This window comes from Nomascus leucogenys, chromosome 21 (genome assembly GCF_006542625.1).
Source record: "Nomascus leucogenys isolate Asia chromosome 21, Asia_NLE_v1, whole genome shotgun sequence".
NCBI classification, from domain to species: Eukaryota; Metazoa; Chordata; class Mammalia; order Primates; family Hylobatidae; genus Nomascus; species Nomascus leucogenys.
In genome coordinates, this window is record NC_044401.1 from 46,107,762 (window position 1) to 46,128,705 (window position 20,944).

General features: G+C 40.3%; 1 protein-coding gene across 1 annotated transcript in view; it reads right to left on the reverse strand.

Annotated features, from left to right (window-relative positions):
• Nucleotides 1-20,944, reverse strand: part of SNX4 (sorting nexin 4) — an 82,177-nt gene that overhangs the window by 18,784 nt on the left and 42,449 nt on the right. Inside the window, exons 8-9 of the mRNA XM_030801719.1 lie at nt 17,921-17,982; nt 8,802-8,867 (exon numbers count right to left, since the gene is read on the reverse strand). Of these exons, the coding sequence (XP_030657579.1) occupies nt 8,802-8,867; nt 17,921-17,982 (128 nt within the window). The remainder of the gene's footprint in view (nt 1-8,801; nt 8,868-17,920; nt 17,983-20,944) is intronic.

Sequence of the window (20,944 nt, forward strand, 5' to 3'; positions counted from 1 at the left end):
AGCAATTCTAAGTGTGGCCCACAGACAATTTGCTACCCATCAATGATGTTGTAAGTACAGACAGTGAGAATTAGCATTTAGAATAACTGATAGCAATGTGTAATTACCATGATGATTTTATTGAATTTTACCTAAATGTTTTGGTCACCAATGACTTAGAAATAAAAAATAAACAAAAAATGGTCCTTTTCATAGGTAGCTTAAGAAGCCCGTAAGACTGTAATATCTTTTGTTCAAAGACATACATAAAATGGCTACAAAATCTGTAGAAAGAATAAGAGTTTGGTATAATTGGCATACACATATTCTTGGTTGCAATTATTTATTTATAATGATGCCAAAAAGCTACAAAAGAAAAAGTAGAGTAAATAAAGATTAGAGAAAATTTTAGAAGCTTATTTTATACTAATTCTTTTTTTTTTTTGAGACGGTGTCTCGCTCTGTCGCCCAGGCTGGAGTGCAGTGGTGCGATCTCAGCTCACTGCAAGCTCCGCCTCCCGGGTTCACCCCATTCTCCTGCCTCAGCCTCCTGAGTAGCTGGGACTACAGGTGCCCCGGCCCCCCCCACCATGCCCAGCTAATTTTTTGTATTTTTAGTAGAGATGGGGTTTCACTATGTTAGCCAGGATGGTCTCAATCTCCTGACCTCATGATCCACTCGCCTCGGCCTCCTGAAGTGCTGGGATTACAGGCATGAGCCACTGCACCTGGCCATTTTATACTAATTCTTAATAGCAACCTCTGCTTTGATTGGGAGACACCCTCAATGTCATCCCAGTTTCATTCCTGCCCATGAGTCTTCATTTGTACAGAATGTGATGGCTCCCACATTACTTCTCCAAACCATACAAGCACATGTCTCAACACCTCTAGGAAATTTTTCCAGACTGCTTTAGTCTTTAGTCATCATTCTACTTCCGTTCCCTTATCAACAATTTAAACTTAAATTTTATCAGTCATATTTCATGTGTTGGTTTTTTAAAAAGTGATTCTTATTTATTTGAATTATCTATTTGTTGAGCATCTACAATGTGCCAATTGATAGGCTGAGTGTGACAAATCTAGTGACAAAAGAAAACTCAGTACTAAAGCCAAGGCAGACGGAAAAGCTGTAATTGGAGATTGTACACTAGAGCCCAGGAGTTCGAGACCAGCCTGGGCAACATGGCAGACCCTGTCTCTACAAAAAATACAAAAATTAGCTGGAAATGGTAGTGCATGCCTGTAGTCCCAGGTACTCAGGAGGCTAATTTGGGAGGAATGCCTGAGCCCAGGAAGTCCAAGGCTGCAGTGAGCTGTGAATGTGCCATTGTACTCACGCTGGGGTGACAGAGTGAGACCCTGTCTCACAAAAAAAAAAAAAAAAAGGAAAAGAAAGAGAAGAAACTATAGCTGATACAAGGTATTGTAATTTAATATAAAATTGTGTGAAATACATGGTAAGTTGCAGTTTATCAGACACATTTAATTACACACACCATTCCACTGTTTAGTTCCTTTTAGATTGACATTAGATAAGGAATTACCAGATCTAAATAATGCAGGACAAGTGAGCCCCAAAATTGGAGGTTAGCCCAGGAGGATTATCGGCTTCGCCCAGGAAAGAATTCAAGGGTGAGCCAGTGATGTCAGGTGGAAACCTTTTATTGAAGAGCACTGCTCCTTGAGGAGCAGGACTAACTCATAGGCAGTGCACCTAGAGTCGGCCTCATGTGTTGGTTTTATTTCTCTGATAGCATTGTAAATTCCATAAGGACAGGGGCTGTGTGTATGTACTACTTCTGTGTAATACAACAGGTATCCTTCTTTTAAATTAATTCTGGTTCCTTCGCATGGACATACTTTATGTCTCTAGGCCTGCCTCATCAAGTTTATCGAAGTTGTAAGACAAAATAAACAAAACTATGCTAAGGTTCATTTGAAAAGCAATGTGCTTACAGGATTTATATAAGCAGTGAAAATATACATTCTGTAATTACAAACTTACAGCTATGAGAGTGAATATTTTCTTATATGTGACTGAAAAAAAGGCTTGAGAATCACTGTTAAGAGTAGGAAAACCTGCCTTTAGTTCCTCAGTCTATGATTCTGGAAGAGTTGACATGAAGAAAACAAAGAGGGCTGGTGGCCTGAAGACAGGAAACACAGTGTAGGGAGAAATTGGAACATCCTAGGGTGGGGAAGTATAAATGATAAAGATTTTTAGATCTCAGTACTGAGAATTTTATTTAACACTTTCATAAATCAACTGAAGGGATAATCCTAAATTCTTGCAAACATTGAAATGCCAAATCAAGAGACCACAGGAAGACTTTAGGTTAAACAAAATAGTTGAAAAAAATAGCTAGTTGGTTTGGAACATGGCCTAAGGAAAAGTAATATTTAGATAAACACATTTTTTCTTTTTTCTCTCCTAGCTTTAAGGTATAATTAAAGAACTGTAGGGCCGGGCGCGGTGGCTCACGCTTGTAATCCCAGCACTTTGGGAGTCCGAGGTGGGCGAATCACAAGGTCAGGAGATCGAGACCATGGTGAAACCCCGTCTCTACTAAAAATACAAAAAATTAGCCGGGCGTGGTGGCGGGCACCTGTAGTCCCAGCTACTAGGAGAGGCTGAGGCAGGAGAATGGCGTGAACCCAGGAGGCGGAGCTTACAGTGAGCCGAGATTGCGCCACTGCACTCCAGCCTGGGCGACAGAGCGAGACTCCATCTCAAAAAAAAAAAAAAAAAAAAAATTAAAGAACTGTATATATTTACAGTGTACAATGTGATGTTTTGACGTATGTATACATTATGAAATGATTAAATCAAGCTAATTAACATACCCATCACCTGACATACTTAGCATTATTTTTGTAGTGAGAATATTTAAGATCTTTTTTTTGTCTTTTTGAATCACAGGAGTTCTTTCTATACTATTGTTAGAAATGTTTGCTCCTATACTTGCTTCTTCACTGTCTTAATAGTGTCGCTTTTTAAAATATAGTAAAGGCCTGGCGGGGTGGCTCATGCTTGTAATCCCAGCAATTTGAGAGGCTATGGCGGTGGATCACTTGAGCCCAGGAGTTTGAGACCAGCCTGGGTAACAGTGAGACCCTGTATCAATTTATATTAAAATTTAAAATAATAGTAAAACATACATAATATAAAAGTTATCTTGTTAATAATTTTTATGTGTACAACTTAGTGGTATTAAGTATATATACACTGTTGCATAATCATTACCACCACCCACCTCCATAATTTTCTCATTGTCTGCAACTGAAACTCTGCACCCCATTTAACTCTCCATTTCTTGCTCCCTCAATGGTATTAAATGGTAAATTGGTCTTCATCAAAATTTAAACAAAAATTTTAAATTTCATGAAGACTAGTTTGCCATTTAAAGTAATTTTTTCTTTTCATATCCTTTTTAACAATGTTTTCCACTAAAAGCTATAATTTTACCTTTTACAATTATGTATATGATCCGAATTGAATTTGTTTTGTGTCAAGTGTAAGACAAGGCTCAAGGTTCTTTTTTTTTTCCATGTAGATATTCAGTTATTTCAACACCATTTGTTGAAATGAACTATAGAAGTGTGAGTCTATTTCTATACAGAATTCTGTTCCATTGATCTATTTATCTTTATCTTTCTTTCTTTTTTTTGAGACCCTGTCTCACTCTCATCCAGGTTAAAGTGCAGTGACAGGATCATGACTCAACTGCAGCCTTGACTTCCTGGGCTCAAGTGATCATCCCACTTCAGCCTCCTGAGTAGCTGGGACTATAGGTGCACGCCACCACTCCCAGCTAATTTTTGTAGTTTTGGTTTTTTTGAGACAGAGTCTTGCTCTGTCACCCAGGCTGGAGTGCAGTGGTGCAATCTTCAGCTCACTGCAACCTCTGCCTTCTTAGGTTCAAGTAATTCTCCTGCCTCAGCTTCCTGAGTAGCTGCGACTACAGGTGCACGTCCCCACGCCTGGCTAATATTTATATTTTTAGTAGAGACAGGGTTTCGCCATGTTGACCAGGCTGGTCTTAACCTCCTGACCTCACATAATCCACCCACCTTGGCCTCCCAAAGTGCTAGGATTACAGGCTTGAGCCACCATGCCTGGCCTAATTTTTGTAGTTTTTTTGTAGAGAAAGGGTTTTGCCATGTTGCCCAGGCTGATCTCAAACTCCTGGACTCAAGGGATCTACTCGCGTTTGCCTGCCAAAGAGCCGGGATCACAGCATGAGCCACTGTACCTGGTCAATCTGTTTAACTTTATGCCAATACCTCACTATCTTTATAACTTAGCTTTATAGTAAATCTTTTTTTTTTTGGGAGGTGGGGACAGAGTTTCACTCTTGTCACCCAGGCTGGAGTGCAATGGTGCAATCTCGATTCACTGTAGCCTCCGCCTCCTGGGTTCAAGTGATTCTCCTGCCTCAGCCTCCCGAGTAGCTGGGATTACAAGCGCCTGCCACCACGCCTGGCTGATTTATTTTGTATTTTTAGTAGAGATGGGGTTTTGCCATGTCAGCCAGGCTGGTCTTGAGCTCCTGGCCTCAGGTGACTCACCCACCTCAGCCTCCCAACGTGCTGGGATTACAGGTGTGAGCCACGGTGCCCAGCCTAGTAAATCTTGAAAGTAATATATTCCAGTTTTGTTCTTCGTCAAGATTGTTGTAGGCCGGGCGCGGTGGCTCACGCTTGCAATCCCAGCACTTTGGGAGGCCGAGGCGGGCGGATCACGAGGTCAGGAGATCGAGACCACGGTGAAACCCCGTCTCTACTAAAAATACAAAAAATTAGCCGGGCGTGGTGGCGGGCGCCTGTAGTCCCAGCTACTCGGAGAGGCTGAGGCAGGAGAATGGCGTGAACCCGGGAGGTGGAGCTTGCAGTGAGCCGAGATCGCGCCACTGCACTCCAGCCTGGGTGAAAGAGCAAGACTCCGTCTCAAAAAAAAAAAAAAAAAAAAAAAAAAGATTGTTGTAGCTATTCTAGGTTCTTTAAATGTCCATATAAACTTTTATTTTTTATTTTATTTTTTTGAGACGAAGTCTCACTCTGTCACCTAGGCTGGAGTGCAGTGGTGTGGTCTCGGCTCACTGCAACCTCTGCCTCCCGAGTTCAAGTGATTCTCCTGCCTCAGCCTCCCAAGTGGCTGGGACTATAGGCATGCGCCACCACACCCGGCTAATTTTTGTATTTTTAGTAGAGACAGGGTTTCACCGTGTTGGCCAGCCTGGTCTCAAACTCCTGACCTCAAGTGATCCACCTGTCTTGGCCTCCCAAACAGCTGAGATTACAAGTGTGAGCCATTGTGCCTGGCCCATGTAAACTTTAGAATTAGCAATTTGGGGAGAATTGACATCTTAACAATGTCTTCCAATCCATGAACACAGTTTATCTTTCCATTTATTTAGGTTTTAATTTCTCTCAGCAATGTTTTATATAGTTTTCTGTGCAGAGGTCTTTCATATCTTTCATTAAATTGATACCTAAGTTTTGTGTTTTGATGTTATTTATCATAAATAGCATTGTTTTAAATTTTTTATTTTCAAATTGTTGTTGCTAGTATATAAAAATAGATTTTTAGACATTAAATTTGCATCCTGCATCTTAATTAAATTCAGTTGTTAGTTAGCCATATGTAGATTTAAACTGGACCCCTTCCTGTTATCATATACAAAAATCAACTCAAGATAGACAAAGGACTTAAATGTAAAACCTAAACTATTAAAAAAAAAAAAGAAAGAAAAAGAAAACCTAGTAAATACCATTTGGGACATAGGCTATGGGAAAGATTTCATGATGAAGACTCCAAAAGCAATTGCAACAAAAACAAAAATTGACAGTTGGGACCTAATTAAACTAAAGAGCTTCTGCACAGCAAAAGAAACTATCAACAGAGTAAACAGATAACTTATGAAATGGGAGAAGATATTCCCAAACTATGTATCTGACAAAGGTTTAATATCCAGAATCTATAAGGAACTTAAACAAATTAACAGGCAAAAAACAACTCAATTTAAAAATGGGCAAAGGAGGCCAGGCACGGTGGCTCACACCTGTAATCCCACACTTTTGGGCGGTTGAGGCAGGAGAATCGCTTGAACCGGTGAGGAGGAGGCTGCAGTAAACCAATAGCACCACTGTACTCCAGCCTTGGAGACAGAGCAAGACTGTTTTAAAAAAGCCGGACGCAGTGGCTCACGCCTATAATCCCAGCACTTTGGGAGGCTGAGGCGGGCAGATCATGAGGTCAGGAGTTCAAGACCAGCCTGGCCAATATGGTGAATCCCCATCTCTACTAAAAATACAAAAATTAGCTAGGCGTGGTGGCGCATGTCCGTAGTCCCAGCTACTCGGGAAGCTGAGGCAGAAGAATCGCTTGACCCCGGGAGGTAGAGGTTGCAGGGAACTGAGATGGTGCCACTGCATTCCAGCCTGGGTGACAGAGTGAGACTCTGTCTTCCAAAAAAATGGCCAGGTGCGGTGGCTCACTCCTGTAATCCAAGCACTTTGGGAGGCTGAGATGGGCAGATCACTCAAGCCCAGGAGTTTGAGACCAGTCTGGTCAACATGGCAAAACCCTGTCTCTACTAAAAATACAAAAATTAGCCGGGTGTGGTGGTGGGCACCTGTAATCCCAGCTACCCAGGAGGCTGAGTCAGGAGAATTGCTTGAACCTGGGAGGCAGAGGTTGCAGTGAGCCAAGATTGCGCCACTGCACTCCAGCCTGGGCGACAGAGTGAGACTCCGTCTCAGAAAAAAATAAAAACAAAAATAAAAATAAAAATAAAGGAGTTAGGGGAAGGACATGAACAGATACTTCTCAACAGAAGACATACATGCGGCCAACAAACATGAAAAAATACTCAACATCATTAAAGAAATGAAAATCAAAACCACAATGAGATATCATCTCACACTAGTCAGAATGGTTATTATTATTTATTTTTTTAAACTTAAATAATAGAGACATGTTCTTGCTATGTTTCGCAGGCTAGTCTTGAGCTCCTAGGCTCAAGAGATCTGCCCCCCTCAGCCTTCTACACTGCTGGGATTACAGGTGTGAGCCACTCCACCTGGCCAGAATGGTTATTACTAAAAGGTCAAAAAATAACATGCTGGCAAGGTTGCAGAGAAAGAGCAACACATACACTGCTGTTGGAAAGTAAATTAGTTCAGCCACTGTGAAAAGCAGTCTAGAGATTTCTCAAAGAACTTAAAATAGAAGTACCATTCAACCCAGCAGTCTCCCAGTACTGGGTCTATATCCCCCAAAATATAAATTATTCTACCATAAGGATACATGCATGCCTGTGTTCACTGCAGCAGTATTCGCAACAGTGAAGACATGGAATCAACCTAAATGCCATGAATGGTGGACTGGATAAAGAAACTGTGGTACATGTATACCATGGAATACTACACAGCCATGTAAGAGAATAGATGCAGCAATAAGGATGCAGCAACATGGATGCACCTGGAGGCCATTATCCTAAGTGAATTAACACAGGAACAAAAAACCAAGTATCACATATTCTCACTTATAAGTGGGAGCTAAACATTCAGTACACGTGGATACAAAGAAGAGAACAACAGATACCAATGCCTACTTAAGGGTGGAGGTTAGGAGGAGGGTGAGAATAGAAAAACCACCTCTCAGGTATTAAGCTTACTGGGTGATGAAATGATCTGTACACCAAACCCCCATGTCAGGCAATTTACAAACCTGCACATGTACCCCCTGAACCTATAATAGAAGTTGGAAAAAATAAAATTAATTCAGCTGTTGGCCAGGTGTGCTGGCTCCCGCCACTAATCCCAGCACTTTGGGAGGTTGAGATGGGAGAATCCCTTGAGGCCAGAAGTTTGAGACCAGCCTGGGAAACATAGCAAGACCACATCTCTAAAAAAAGAAAAAAAAAACTTTAATTCAATCTGGGAACAGCGGCTCATGCCTGTAATCTCAGCACTTTGGGAGGCCAAGGCAGGAGGATTGCTTAAGGCCAGGAGTCCAAGATCGACCTGGGCAACATAGCAACACTCTGTCTCTACAAAAAAATAATTAGCCAGGCGTGGTGGCATGCACCTGTAGTCCTAGCTACTTGGGAGGTTGAGGTGGAAGGTGTGCTTGAGCCCAGAAGGTTGAAGCTGCAGTGAGCTGTGATTGTACCAATGCACTCCAGCCTGGGCAACAGAGTGAGACCTAATCTCTTTAAAAAAAAAAAAAAAAAAAAAATCAGCTGTTAGTTCTACAATATTTTTGGTTGATTGTTTATGGTTTTCTGTGTAAAAGACCTTGTCAAATGAAAATATAGTTTTGCTTCTTCCTAATATTGAGGCCTCTTATTTAATTTTCTTGTCTCACTATACTGAGTAGGACCTCCGGTACAATGTTTACAAAAAGCGGCAAGAGCAAACAACCTTGCCTTTTTCTTGACCTTAAGAGAAAGCCTCAATACTGCACTATTAAGTACAATATTGGCTATAAATTTTAGACTGAGAAAATTCCCTTTTATTCCGAGTTGATGAGACTTTTTACTGTAAATGGGTGTTAAAATTCATCAAATGCTTTTTCTACATGTATTGAAATGAACATACCTTCAATGTTTTCATCTTCATTCTGTTAAAATATGAATTAGATGGATTTTCAAATGTTAAACTAACTGCATTCCTGAGATAAATTTAAGTCAGATACGTACAAATAGAGTGCAATATAAATGCCAGCAAACTTGATAAAAACAGAATAGAAGAGTCACTAACGCTTCACTACAGGACTTCACCTCGGGCTTCACAAAAGTTCTCGAGGTACTTACACATCCATATGATGACCAGCACTTTGCAGTCCATCACCCATTTCTTTTTCTATGGCACTCCATTCACTAGGGAGTAAAAGATAAAACCAAAAGCAACATGCATTAGAGATACGGAATAGGATTAAATGGACTCTTTTCAAGATTCTTGTCTAGCTAGCTTTGAAATACTGTATAGCACTCGTATTTGGGTTTATTTTCTATAACTCAAATATGCTGTTTTCCCCTTAAGTTTAACAACTAAATGTAAAGTGAAGGCTTCAAACGTTGATGCTTGCTGCTAAGTGGAAGGTAAGTATCATACTCAACAGCTTCTGGTTATAGATAACATTCTCAGTTAGGGGGCTGATTTAAATCATTTGTAAAGCTTTTAAAAAATACGGATGCTAGCCCTACTCTTGATCTACTTAATCAGAAGCTGTGGGGATAGAGTGAGACATGTACATTTTTAAATACTCCATGTACGGCTCTGATGAACACATCTGATTACATGCCACTGTTCTAGTAGCTAACAGAAAAAGACAACTGTATAGAAACACTAGGTGCAGAGTAAAGTTTTAATAATAATAATCATATTACACAAGAAAGCTACTAGAGCCACAGATCATTTTGTTGTCATTTCTGTGAAATGCTTTACATTAAAAATCTTTTTATGGAAGTTATATATGCTTATTATAGTAAACTGGGAAAATAAATCTATAATCCCAAATGCCAAGAGATAACATAATTTGATATACCTCCTTCTAGTCTTATTTGAGTGATTTAAAGTGGCTGAGATCATATGGTATATGTGAGTTTGTGTCATGCTTTTTTAAAATAGTATTTTCCCAAACTATTAAAATAATTTGTTCTAAATGTCATTTTAAATGGCAACTCACAATCTTTTTAACCATTTTCCTGGCTATACAGGTTGTTTCCAATTTTTCTGCTATTTAAAGAATGTATAATAAACATCTTCAATTCCAACATAGCATAAAAAATAAAATAGTATTATACTGTTAGTATAGATGAAAACTATGTATCTTTTCCCTAAAAAGTTAAAAGAAAAAAAAAAAAAACACAAGATTTTGTGTACAATTTCAGTGACTTCAGACAACCTGAAGTCCACCCTCACCTCTTGGATCTAGAACTCAAACTAAAAAGCCACCAGGGTTGCTCTAGTATTTTATAGCTCCATGAAATAAAAAAAAGGAAAAGACTCCAAGAATGTCTGAGAGTCAAGATTTTGGACAGGAATGAAAAATATTAATTACAACAAAAAGAAAGGTTTAGAGCTAAATTTGGTAACCCAGTCTGGTGTTCATCAAGGATAAAATCTCTAGCCCCAAACAGGTCTGTGGAAATAGGTTCTATTTGTTTATATTTCTGTATGAGACTTTGTTTAAACATAAGAGTTCCACGCTAAAAAAAGGTTTGAAAATCACTGTCCTCATCTACCCCAACAATTAAGAATAGACACTCAGGCCCAGAAACCTAACACGGTTTACTCAAAATCAGGCAGAGACAGAGCTGAGCCTAGAATCAACCTCCAACAGAGTCCTCTATCTACCAGTCCCAACTTAAGGCACTTAACTTTTTTTGTTGTCTGAGTCAAAAGAGCTTTTTGGCAGGGCATGATGGCTCACGCCTATAATCCCAGCACTCTGGGAAGCCAAGGAGGGCAGATCACCTGAGGTCGGGAGTTTGAGACCAGCCTGACCAACATGGAGAAACCCCATCTCTACTAAAAAATACAAAATTAGCCGGGCATGGTGGCACATGCCTGTAATCCCAGCTACTCGAGGTGAGAGAATCGCTTGAACCCGGGAGGCAGAGGTTGTGGTGAGCTGAGGTCACGCCATTGCACTCCAGTGTGGGCAACAAGAGCAAAGCTCTGTCTCAAAAAAAAAAAAAAAAAGCTTTTCACCTTACCATACATATAATTAAAACATTAAAAATTAAAGTATAGAATCATTAAACACAAGTACATCTTTGTGTCTTTGAGCTTTGAGGTACATAACAAGTTGGTGTGCCTTTGCACATGGCTTTTTGAAAGAAATTTGTCTATTTTCCTGGAATCTCTTGAAAGGAACTGTAACACTGAATCTGGGAGAGACGGTTACTTTTGGTTGCTTCCATATGGATTCAAAACCTATGAATTAAGATGATATTTTAAAATGTTCAATTAACAGAACACAACATTTTAGGCTATTAGCTCCTGACTGCTTTCATCAGCTTTAAATGCATAGTTATTGGTACTTAAAACTCTTTCCCCCTCTTCTCTAAGTCTTTTGCAGAGTGAACCCCACCTATGTATTTAGTCCATTTCTGCACAGGTGGATCTGAAAGTTCCTGTCTGAGCATGAAACTAGTCCTATAAGCCCCTATGGGGAATAGCCCTTTTTTAGGCTTATCCTAAATTGGGTCAGGTGCTATTAATAGGGGAAAGAGGCTGCAAAAGGCCTAGGGATGTAAGAGCACAAAATAAACTCCTCTACTTAAATGAACAAACAAAACAAACATAACATCAGCAGCACCATGAACATACTACAAAATCTTCCCTGTTTCTTCTCTGTAAGCCTAATTTCTGCTCATTTCTCACCTACATAACATCTGTCGCTTCATGTCAGTCCTTTTCTAGTCACAGCTCAGTCTTTTTTCTTAGTCCATTCTCTCATCCAACCTCCAATTGCCATAATTTTACAAAAATTACTTAAGGAATATATTGAAAAAATTTCAATTAAGAAAAAAAAGCTGATAAAACCAGCTTTGTATTTCTTCCCCTCTCAAACTGCAAACCAAAGAACAAACTAAGTTTTTTCCGATTATGTGGCCCCCAACTTTTGAATTTTTTCATTACTCTTATAGGTCAGCAGCACTGAAAAGATAAAAACCATCTCCCACAAACTGGCGCTGCTCAGCAATCCTTTCCACATTCGGAAGTGATGCCTTCATCAGTGCTTCTCAAGCTGGGATGTTTTCATCATGGATATTAGAAGCCATATAATAGACATGGCACACTCTTTCTGAAGAATAAATTTTACTTAAACATTAGTGGGGAAAAATAAACTTTTAAAAATAAACATTAAAGTATCCACACAACGTAGATTTTACATGAATTGATAAAACTCAAGCCTTCAGAGAGTTCCTGCACTTGGTACAGCTACTTCTGGCCAATGCCCTGTGAATTGGTGAAGGGAGGTAAAGGAGGTTTTGCAGTAGGACAAGTGTAAGTATTATTGGCACCCCTCCCTCCAACCCCCCAAAAGAGAATTCTCTGCACTGTTTGAGACAGACTGCCCAATGTCATTCCCCTCAATCCCCAAAACCACACAATTACACAAACTTGTTCTCAAAAAAGACACCTACTTCATGGTGCCTTCTACAACTCACCTCTCCCTGCCTTAAGACAGCTCTGCGCCTTCCCTATCTTCTCCCTTGTCCATGCTCCTATCCCTCCCCTGTCCACCATCCCACCCCAGCCCCAGCCTCTCCTCAAAAAAGTCTTATTACCCTTCAGAAATAACCACAGTTCATCTTTCTCCTCAGGGACTTTTGGAAAAAAAAATTTCAACTTTTATTTTAGACTCAGGGAGTACATGTACATGTGCAGGTTTGTTACATGTGTACACTGGATGGTGTGGAGATTTCAGATACAAATGAGCCCATCACCCACAGAGTGAGCACAGTGCCCAATAGGTAGTTTCTCAACCCTTGTTCCCTCCCACCCTCCCTCTCTGCTCTGGCAGTTTCCAGTGTCTACTGTTGCCATCTTCACATCCATGAGTAAGGACTTTCTTAAAAGACTAATCAATAATTTGCTGTCTTTCCTTCCTTAATCCTTTCCTCTTATTCCTAGGATCACTAGGACATAATATCATACCACTTAAACTGCTTTCCAAATTAATACCAAAGGTATACTTACCCATTTTCCCCCTTCTCATCTAAACTCAATTCTCTTTTTTGTTTTTTTTGAGATGGAGTCTTGCTCTGTCACCCAGGCTGGAGTGCAGCGGCACAATCTCGGCTCACTGTAACCTCCGCCTCCTGGTTCAGGCGATTCTCCTGCCTCAGCCTCCCAAGTAGCTGGGATTACAGGCACACGCCACCATGCCCGGCTAATTTTTGTATTTTTAGTAGAGACGAGGTTTCACCGTGTTGGCCAGGCTGGTCTTGAACTCCTGACCTCAAGTGATCTGCCCGCCTCGGCTTCCCAAAGTGCTGGGATTATAGGCGTGAGCCACTGTGCCTGGATTATAGGCGTGAGCCACTGTGCCTGGCCTAAATTCAATTTCTCTACAGTATAATTCCAAGCCTTATTGAAGTGTTCCCTTCACTTGCTTGACTTTGCATACTCCATGTTCCTCATCAATTTCTTGCCTGATCCCTGAATGCAGATATTCCCTAAGGCTTGGCCCTTGAGTCTCTTGTAGACTTGCTCTAACCCTCTAATATTATCAACTAACTCTATGTTTTAAAAAATCACTCTGTAAGGACACACTTTTTATATACAACTCATATTCTTACTAGCTTCTTAAATTCCTGATCCAAATTTCTAACTGCTTAATAAAAATCTTTAGTTAGAATGTAATTTATCCACAAGAGAACCCTCAAACTCATCCCTCATACCCACCATTCCACCTACATTCTCTATCACAATCCTCTTAGGCACTCAGCTGCCCTAAATTAGATCTTGGTATTCTTAGCACCTACCATGATAACAGGAGCTCAGTTACTGTGTGCTGAATGACTGAAAAAAATCCATTGGTAAGTCTATCATTTAGGCCTCTTTATTCTTTGCTGGCAACTGCTGTAGTTCAGGCCTTGAATAAATTACCTCAATCACCCCTGGTCTTTCTGGCTCAGTTTTCATAAGATGTTTTTATTTTTATCTATTTTTATTTTTTTGAGAGACAGGGTGTTGTTCTGTCACCTGGGCTGGAGTGCAGTGGTGTTATCATAGCTCGCTATAACCTTGAACTCGTGGACTCAAGTGTTCCTCCCATCTTAGCCTCCCAAGTAGCTAGGACTATAGGCATGTGCTGCCATGCCTAATTTTTAAATTATTTTTGTAGAGATGGGGTCTTGCTGTGTTGCCAAGGCTTGTCTTGAACTCCTGGCCTCAAGCGATCCTCCTTCCTTGGCCTCCCAAAGTGCTAGGATTACAGGTGTAAGCCACTACACCCAGCCTCATGAAATTTTTTAAATGTAAAGTAGCTTTCTAATAATTTATTAAGCTGGCAAAAAAAAAAAACCTGTACAATATTTATCATGTGGCATTAATGCAAATAATTTTCTTTAAAGTTTGATTCAACCAATTGATCTTTTGTCTACCTGCCTCTCAAATTAATTAAAAAGTTCATTTATTAGCTATAATAAATGTGCTACCTTTGAGAATGTTTAGTTTATGTTAATTTCCCCCCCATTGTCTCCTATGGGATATAATTTTTGTTTTTAAATAAGCATTGTTCCCAAGCTTAATTGGGTTCCAGTTTAATACTAAAAATTAGAGATGACTTGTGCATAAATCTAAAAGCAATTAATGTTAAGTCAGACAGCATGAGGTAGACTTCAAAAAGTATAATACTATTTATCTTTCCTCTCATTATACTATTCTTTTACAGTTGACCATATATTTTCATAGACCTTGGTCCTAGTTATGAAGAGTTTACATTTTTATAATATCAATAAGCTTCTTTTAATTAAAAAAGTCATATAACCCTGATCTGTCTCAACTTGCATTTAATTTTAATGTATTGATCAACCAAAGACATATGGATAACCTACTACTCTAATAAATGAATTAAATAAATTTAAATCTCTATCTCACATCTTACATTCAAATAAATTACAGATGAATCAAAAATTTATGAAACCACAAAATACAGAAGAAATGAGAATTTTTTTCCCCACCTAGAACCCACCACCTGAGAAAAAATGTTTTTCATTTTTTGAGATGGAGTCTCACTCTGCCACCCAGGCTGGAGTGCACTGGCGTGATCTCAGCTCACTGCAACCTGCACCTCCTGGGTTCAAGCGATTTTCCTGCCTCAGTCTCCTGAGTAGCTGGGATTATAGGATCCCACTACCATGCCTGTCTAATTTTTCTATTTTTAGTAGAGATGGGGTTTCACCATGTTGGCCAGGCTGGTCTCAAACTCCTGACCTCAGGTGATCCACCTGCCTTGGCCTCCCGAAGTGCTGGGATTATAGGCATGAGCCACCATGCCTGGCCGAGAAAATTTTTTAATAATCCAAAGTAGTGGGCCAGGCACGGTGACTCATGCCTGTAATTCTAGCACTACAGAGGGCCGAGGCCAGTGGATCACCTGAGCTCAGGAGTTCAAGATCAGCCTTGGCAACATAGTAAAGTCCCATCTCTGCAAAAAAATACAAAAAGTAGCATGACATGCTGGTGTGTGCCTGTAGTCCCAGCTACTTGGGAGGCTGAAGCAGGAGGATCACTAGAGCCTGAGAGGCAGAGGTTGCAGTGAGCCAAGACCACACCACTGCACTCCAGCCTCGGTGACAAAGTCAGACCCTGTATTTAAAAACAAACAAACAAACAAACAAACAAACAAAAAACCGGGTGCAGTGGCTCACGCCTGTAATCCAGCATTTTAGGAGGCCGAGGTGGGTGGATCACGAGGTCAGGAGTTCAAGACCAGCCTCGCCAACATGGTGAAACCCCATCTCTACTAAAAATACAAAAAAAATAGCCAGGTGTGGTGGCGGGTGCCTGTAATCCCAGCTACTCGGGAGGCTGAGGCAGAGAACTGCTTGAAACCAGGTGGCAGAGGTTGCAGTGAGCTGAGATTGCGCCACTGCATTCCAGCCTGGGTGACAGAGCAAGACTCCATCTCAAAAAAAAACAACAAAAAAAAAAACGGGCTGGGTGCAGTGGCTCACATCTGTAATCCCAGCACTTTGGGAGGCCTAGGAAGGCAGATCACTTGAGGTCAGGAGTTCGAGACCAGCCTGGCCACCATGGTGAAATCCCGCATCTACTAAAAATACAAAACGTAGCCAGCTGTGGTGGCATGCACCTGTAATCCCAGCTACTTGGGAGGCTGAGGCAGGAGAATTGTCTGAACCAGGAGGCAGAGGTTGCAGTGATTTGAGATTGCACTACTGTACTCCTGCCTAGGTGACAGAGTGAGAGTCTGTCTCAAAACAAACAAACAAACAAAAAGTAGGAAACGCCAGGCGTGGTAGCTCATGCTTGCAATTGCAGCACTTTGGGAGGCTGAGGCAGGAGGATCTCTTGAGCCCAGGAATTCAAGACCGGCCTGGGCAACATAGCAAAACCCTGTCTCTATTTTTAAAAAAAGAAAGTGGGGGTGGGGAGCAAGGTAAAGCAAATGAACAATGTAATGTATACAATTTGCTCCCTTTTCTTTCTTTCTTTTTTTTTTTTGAGACAGGGTCTCACTCTATCATCCAGCCTGGGCTCTTTCAATCCCCCTAGGCTCAAGTGATCCTTCTACCTCGGCCTCCCAAGTAGCTGAGACCACAGGCACGTGCTACCATGCCCAGCTAATTTTTGTATTGTTTGTAGGGATGGGGTTTCTTCATATTGCCCAGGCTAGTCTCAAACTTCTGGACTCAAGCAATCTGCCCACCCCAGCCTCTCAAAGTGTTGGGATTACAGGCGTGAGCCCCTATACCCAGCCTCCTCTTTCACTTTAAAGAAAGGAAAAATGCATTTGTTTGTATGCTAATATGTTCCATTAACAGTGCTATTTTTTACTAGAAGGATACAAGAAACTAAGAAGTGGTATTAGTTATTTCAGAGTAGGAGACCAAAATAGTTGGCAGATAGGGATGAGGAGATTTTTTTTTTTTTTTTTTTTAGAGACAGGGTCTTGCTCCATTGCCCAGGCTGGAGTGTGGTGGCACAATCATTGTTCACTGTACTCTCAACCTCCTGGGCTTGAGTGATCGTCCCACCTCAGCCTTCTAAGTAGCTGGGACCACAGGTACATGCCACCACACCCAGATAATTTTTTAGTTTTTGTAGAGATGAGGGCTCACTATATTGCCCAGGCTGGTCTTGAACTCCTGGCCTCAAGCCATCCTCCTGCTGTGGCTCCCCAAAGTCCTGGGATTACAAAGCATGAGAACCATACCTGGCTGAGACTTTTCACTGTATAAGATTTTATTCCTTTTGAATTTCATCCTAATTGAATGTATGATCCAATTAAAAATGTAAAATAAGCCATATTTTAAATTAACTCAATCAAAAGGACTTATAATGGAACATTTGCAAGGATATTTTTCTTATAAAAAGTTCTAGATAATAACTTCTAAAATGTCACAACCAAAATAATGAACACATGTGAAAATTCACAAAAGAAAGTGGTTCAAAAAGAACCAAAATATGCAAGTCATATAAACAAATATTCTATTTATCACTAAAGTTAACCTAAGACTGCAAAACTCACTCTGCAAAAGCCTTTGTAAATTATAAAATGACAAAAAGAAAGAAAGAGAAAATCACTAATTCTGTAACCGAGTAATTTCCAATGAAATATTCTTAGGCATTCTGTCAAGAAAGCAAAAGGCTGCAACCCCTGCTTCAATCAGTTTTACTTTTTATCTGATCAATGTATTGAAAATCCTCACTAATTTTTATTTAAAGAAAGGCTTTGAAATGAAAGCCTTGAAAACCACTATTATAGGACATTATTTGAAAAAAATAATCTTCTCATGCCAGGCACAGTGGCTCACTCCTGTAATCCCAGCACTTTGGGAGGCCGAGGCGGGCAGATAACCTGAGGTCGGGAGGCCGAGGCGGGCAGATAACCTGAGTTCAGGAGTTCAAGACCAGCCTGACCAACATGGTGAAACCCCATCTCTACTAAAAATACAAAATTAGCCTGGTGTGGTGGCGCATGCCTGTAATCCCAGCTACTGGGGGGGCTGAGGCAGGAGAATCGCTTGAGCCCAGGAGGCGGGGGTTGCAGTGAGCCGAGATCACATCATTATGTCAGCCTGGGTGACAAGAGAGAAACTCCGTCTCAAAAAACAAAAACAAAAAAAGAAATAATCTTCTCTCCAGACTCATAAATGTTCAAGAATTATTGTTTTTAGGCAAAAAGCTAATTAAAGCTAACTATTTTTAAAGTTTGTATGATGCTTACCTGAAAACTCGCCCATAATTCCCATGTACTTTATATACACCATAGAGTCGATCTGCTACTCTCTGAAATAAATATTTAATAGAAATTACTTTAGGTCAAAGTTATGTCTTCATGCAAAAAAAATACCCAAAAAACAAAAAAACATGCTTAGTACAATAAACTTAGAAAAAAGAAAAATCGTAATCTCCGAAAATCCCATCCCCCTAAAACTAAAACCAGTGCTCTTAACATATTTATCATATCTTATACTTTCGTACTTCTTTTTCTGCAAAGTTTTTAATTACTGTTTTTAAATTGCCTACAGCAAGAGTGGTAATATGCTTACCCATCAGGTTAGTATTACCTTTAATACCACTATAAATAGTTGCATAAAATTCCACTAAGTAGTGTGCAAGATACACAAGCATTCCTTGTTGAATATCTTGTTGGAATTCAGTTATTCTTAATTTTTCAGTATTATAAAAAGTTATCTTTGAGAATAAGCCTTTTTCCTTCCGATTGTTTCCTTATAATAAAATCCCCAAAGTGGAATTAACCAAGGGAAAGGATACATTTTCAATTCTATTGAGATATAGTTTTATATATAAATGCTGAATACATGCATATACTTCTATGCTACTTTGTCAAAAGATAACCCCTAACCAACAAACACATTATTTTAATAACAACAGAATTACAATTTACATCACTGAAATGTGTAATGCCTAGCCATTCACAGAAATTTTACAAGTTAAAACAAAACCTCAATATGGTAATTAATTTGCTTTACGTTCCCCCGAAGCATTATGAAAACAAATTCAAAGACCAAAAGCTCACCCTACAAAAAGCTCTAGCAAAAATGTCTGGTATACAGTTTCTAAGTATAAGCTCTAAGGATAAATTATCTCCCTGATTCCTTACTCAAACATGAGTATGAGGAATTAGGCATTAATGATAGAACAAATCAACTCTTTCAAGATCTCATCTTACAGTGACAGAACCGCCACTGCAAATACTTCAAGTAGGTGTATGAGGATCATAAAATGTTTTCCATCTATCGTTGGCCTGCTCTGAGGAAATACGTACCCACTAGACTAGGGGTTCACACACTACAGGTCTGCCACTTGTTTTGTGAACAGAGTCTCACTGGAGCACAGTCAGGTTCACAGTGGAGCTGAATAGATGCAACAGAAACCATAAAGCTAACAAAGCTGAAAACACCTCCCATCTGGCCTTCAGAAAAAGATGCTGGCCCCTGCACTAGGACCAGCTTTCGGGACAAAGCTCATAGTCCTATTCCTACTTGAAACTTACGGGTTGTCCCCAGACCTCTAAACTAATTTCTCTAGGATGTCATTTCCTTCTTCTTCTTCTTTTTATTATTACTATTATTATTATTATTTTGAGATGGAGTCTCACTCTGTCTCCCAGGCTAAAGTACAGTGGCACGATCTCAGCTCACTGCAACCTCTGCCTCCTGGGTTCAAGCAATTATCCCACCTCAGCCTCCCGAGTAGCGGGGATTACAGGCATGCACCACCACGCCCAGCTAGTTTTTGTATTTTTAGTAAAGACCATGCTGGTCAGGCTGGTCTCAAACTCCTGACCTCAAGTGATCTGCCCACCTTGGCCTCCCAAAGTGCTGGGATTACAGGTATGAGCCACTGTGCCTGGCCCCCAAGTATTTTTTGGGCATTCTGTGCAGTGTTGAATGTTTTTCTTTTTTTTTTTTTTTAAGTGGTTCCATCATCAAGTAAGGTTGGGAAACATTGAGACAATAAAATTTAACAGTTTTTTTTCTGTAGGACCTTTTAGACCTTTAACACCACACATGAATCATGACTGCTCAAGGGAGATACGGTTTGCAGTAGGGAACATCTTACAGGGTTAGCATTCCAGAGAATATATGATGGAAAATGTCATTCTAACACTAACTTTTCTAGATCCCTGTACTTTTAGATACCAAACCTCCTTCCTAAAAGCTGAGCATTCATGCTCTACTAAGATATTAAGCATGGAAGAGAAGAGAAGTTGCTGAAAAACCACTTAAGAAAAAAAAAAAACTAGAAGCAATGTGAGGGTACAATGCAGATTCTCTGAATGTTTGTCCCCCATCTGCACCTCCCACAAGAACTATTGCCTAATTGTCTGGGTAATTTCAAGGAAACCAAAGGTCCAGAAATTTTATCTCATTAATCCACAGTCCTTTCTAATACCCAGTTCTTGACTCTAGCCTAATAATTCTCACAGGTAACTTTTCTTTTATGAGAAGGTATCTTATAATTTATTCAAAGAGTCCAACGATACTCTTGAACAGTTAAACTGGAGATCAAGACAATACAAGACCTTCAGAAGAATTTTTTCCTTTATTGTATTTTTTCTGTACTGTCATGGAAATCTTGAAACATACAAAAAGCATACACAACAGAAGGATATACCTCCATTTCCCAACACCCAGCTTCAATAATTATTATATGGCCAAACTCATTTCTCCTAAAACTGCCCCTGCTCTCCACTGCTCATCGGTGGACTCTTATTAAAACAAATTCCAGGCAATATATTTCATTTCAAGAGGATTCTGGCCAGGCATGGTGGCTCATGCCTATAATCCCAGCACTTTGGGAGGCTGAGGTGGGCAGATCACTTGAGGCCAGGAGGAGTTCGAGACCAGCCTCGTTAACATGGTGAAACCCCATCTCTACTAAAAATACAAAAATTAGCCAGGCATGGTGCTGCATGCCTGTAATCCCAGCTACTCAGGAGGCTGAGGCAGGAGAATTGCTTGAACCCGGGAGGTGGAGGTTGCAGTGAGCTGAGATTGTGCCACTGCACTCCAGCCTGGGTGACACAGCGAGACTCCATCTCAAAATAATAATAATAAAGAGGATTCCGGATTCCAATCAGCATAAAATGTGACCTTACCTGGTATCCTAGTCTCTTTCAAAGCCTTTGGCACAGGCATGTTCTAAGGTTCCTTCTAGGTTGCCACAAGGGACCAGAGTGGATGGTACATTTTCCAGGTACATTAATTTGCTGAAAAGTATT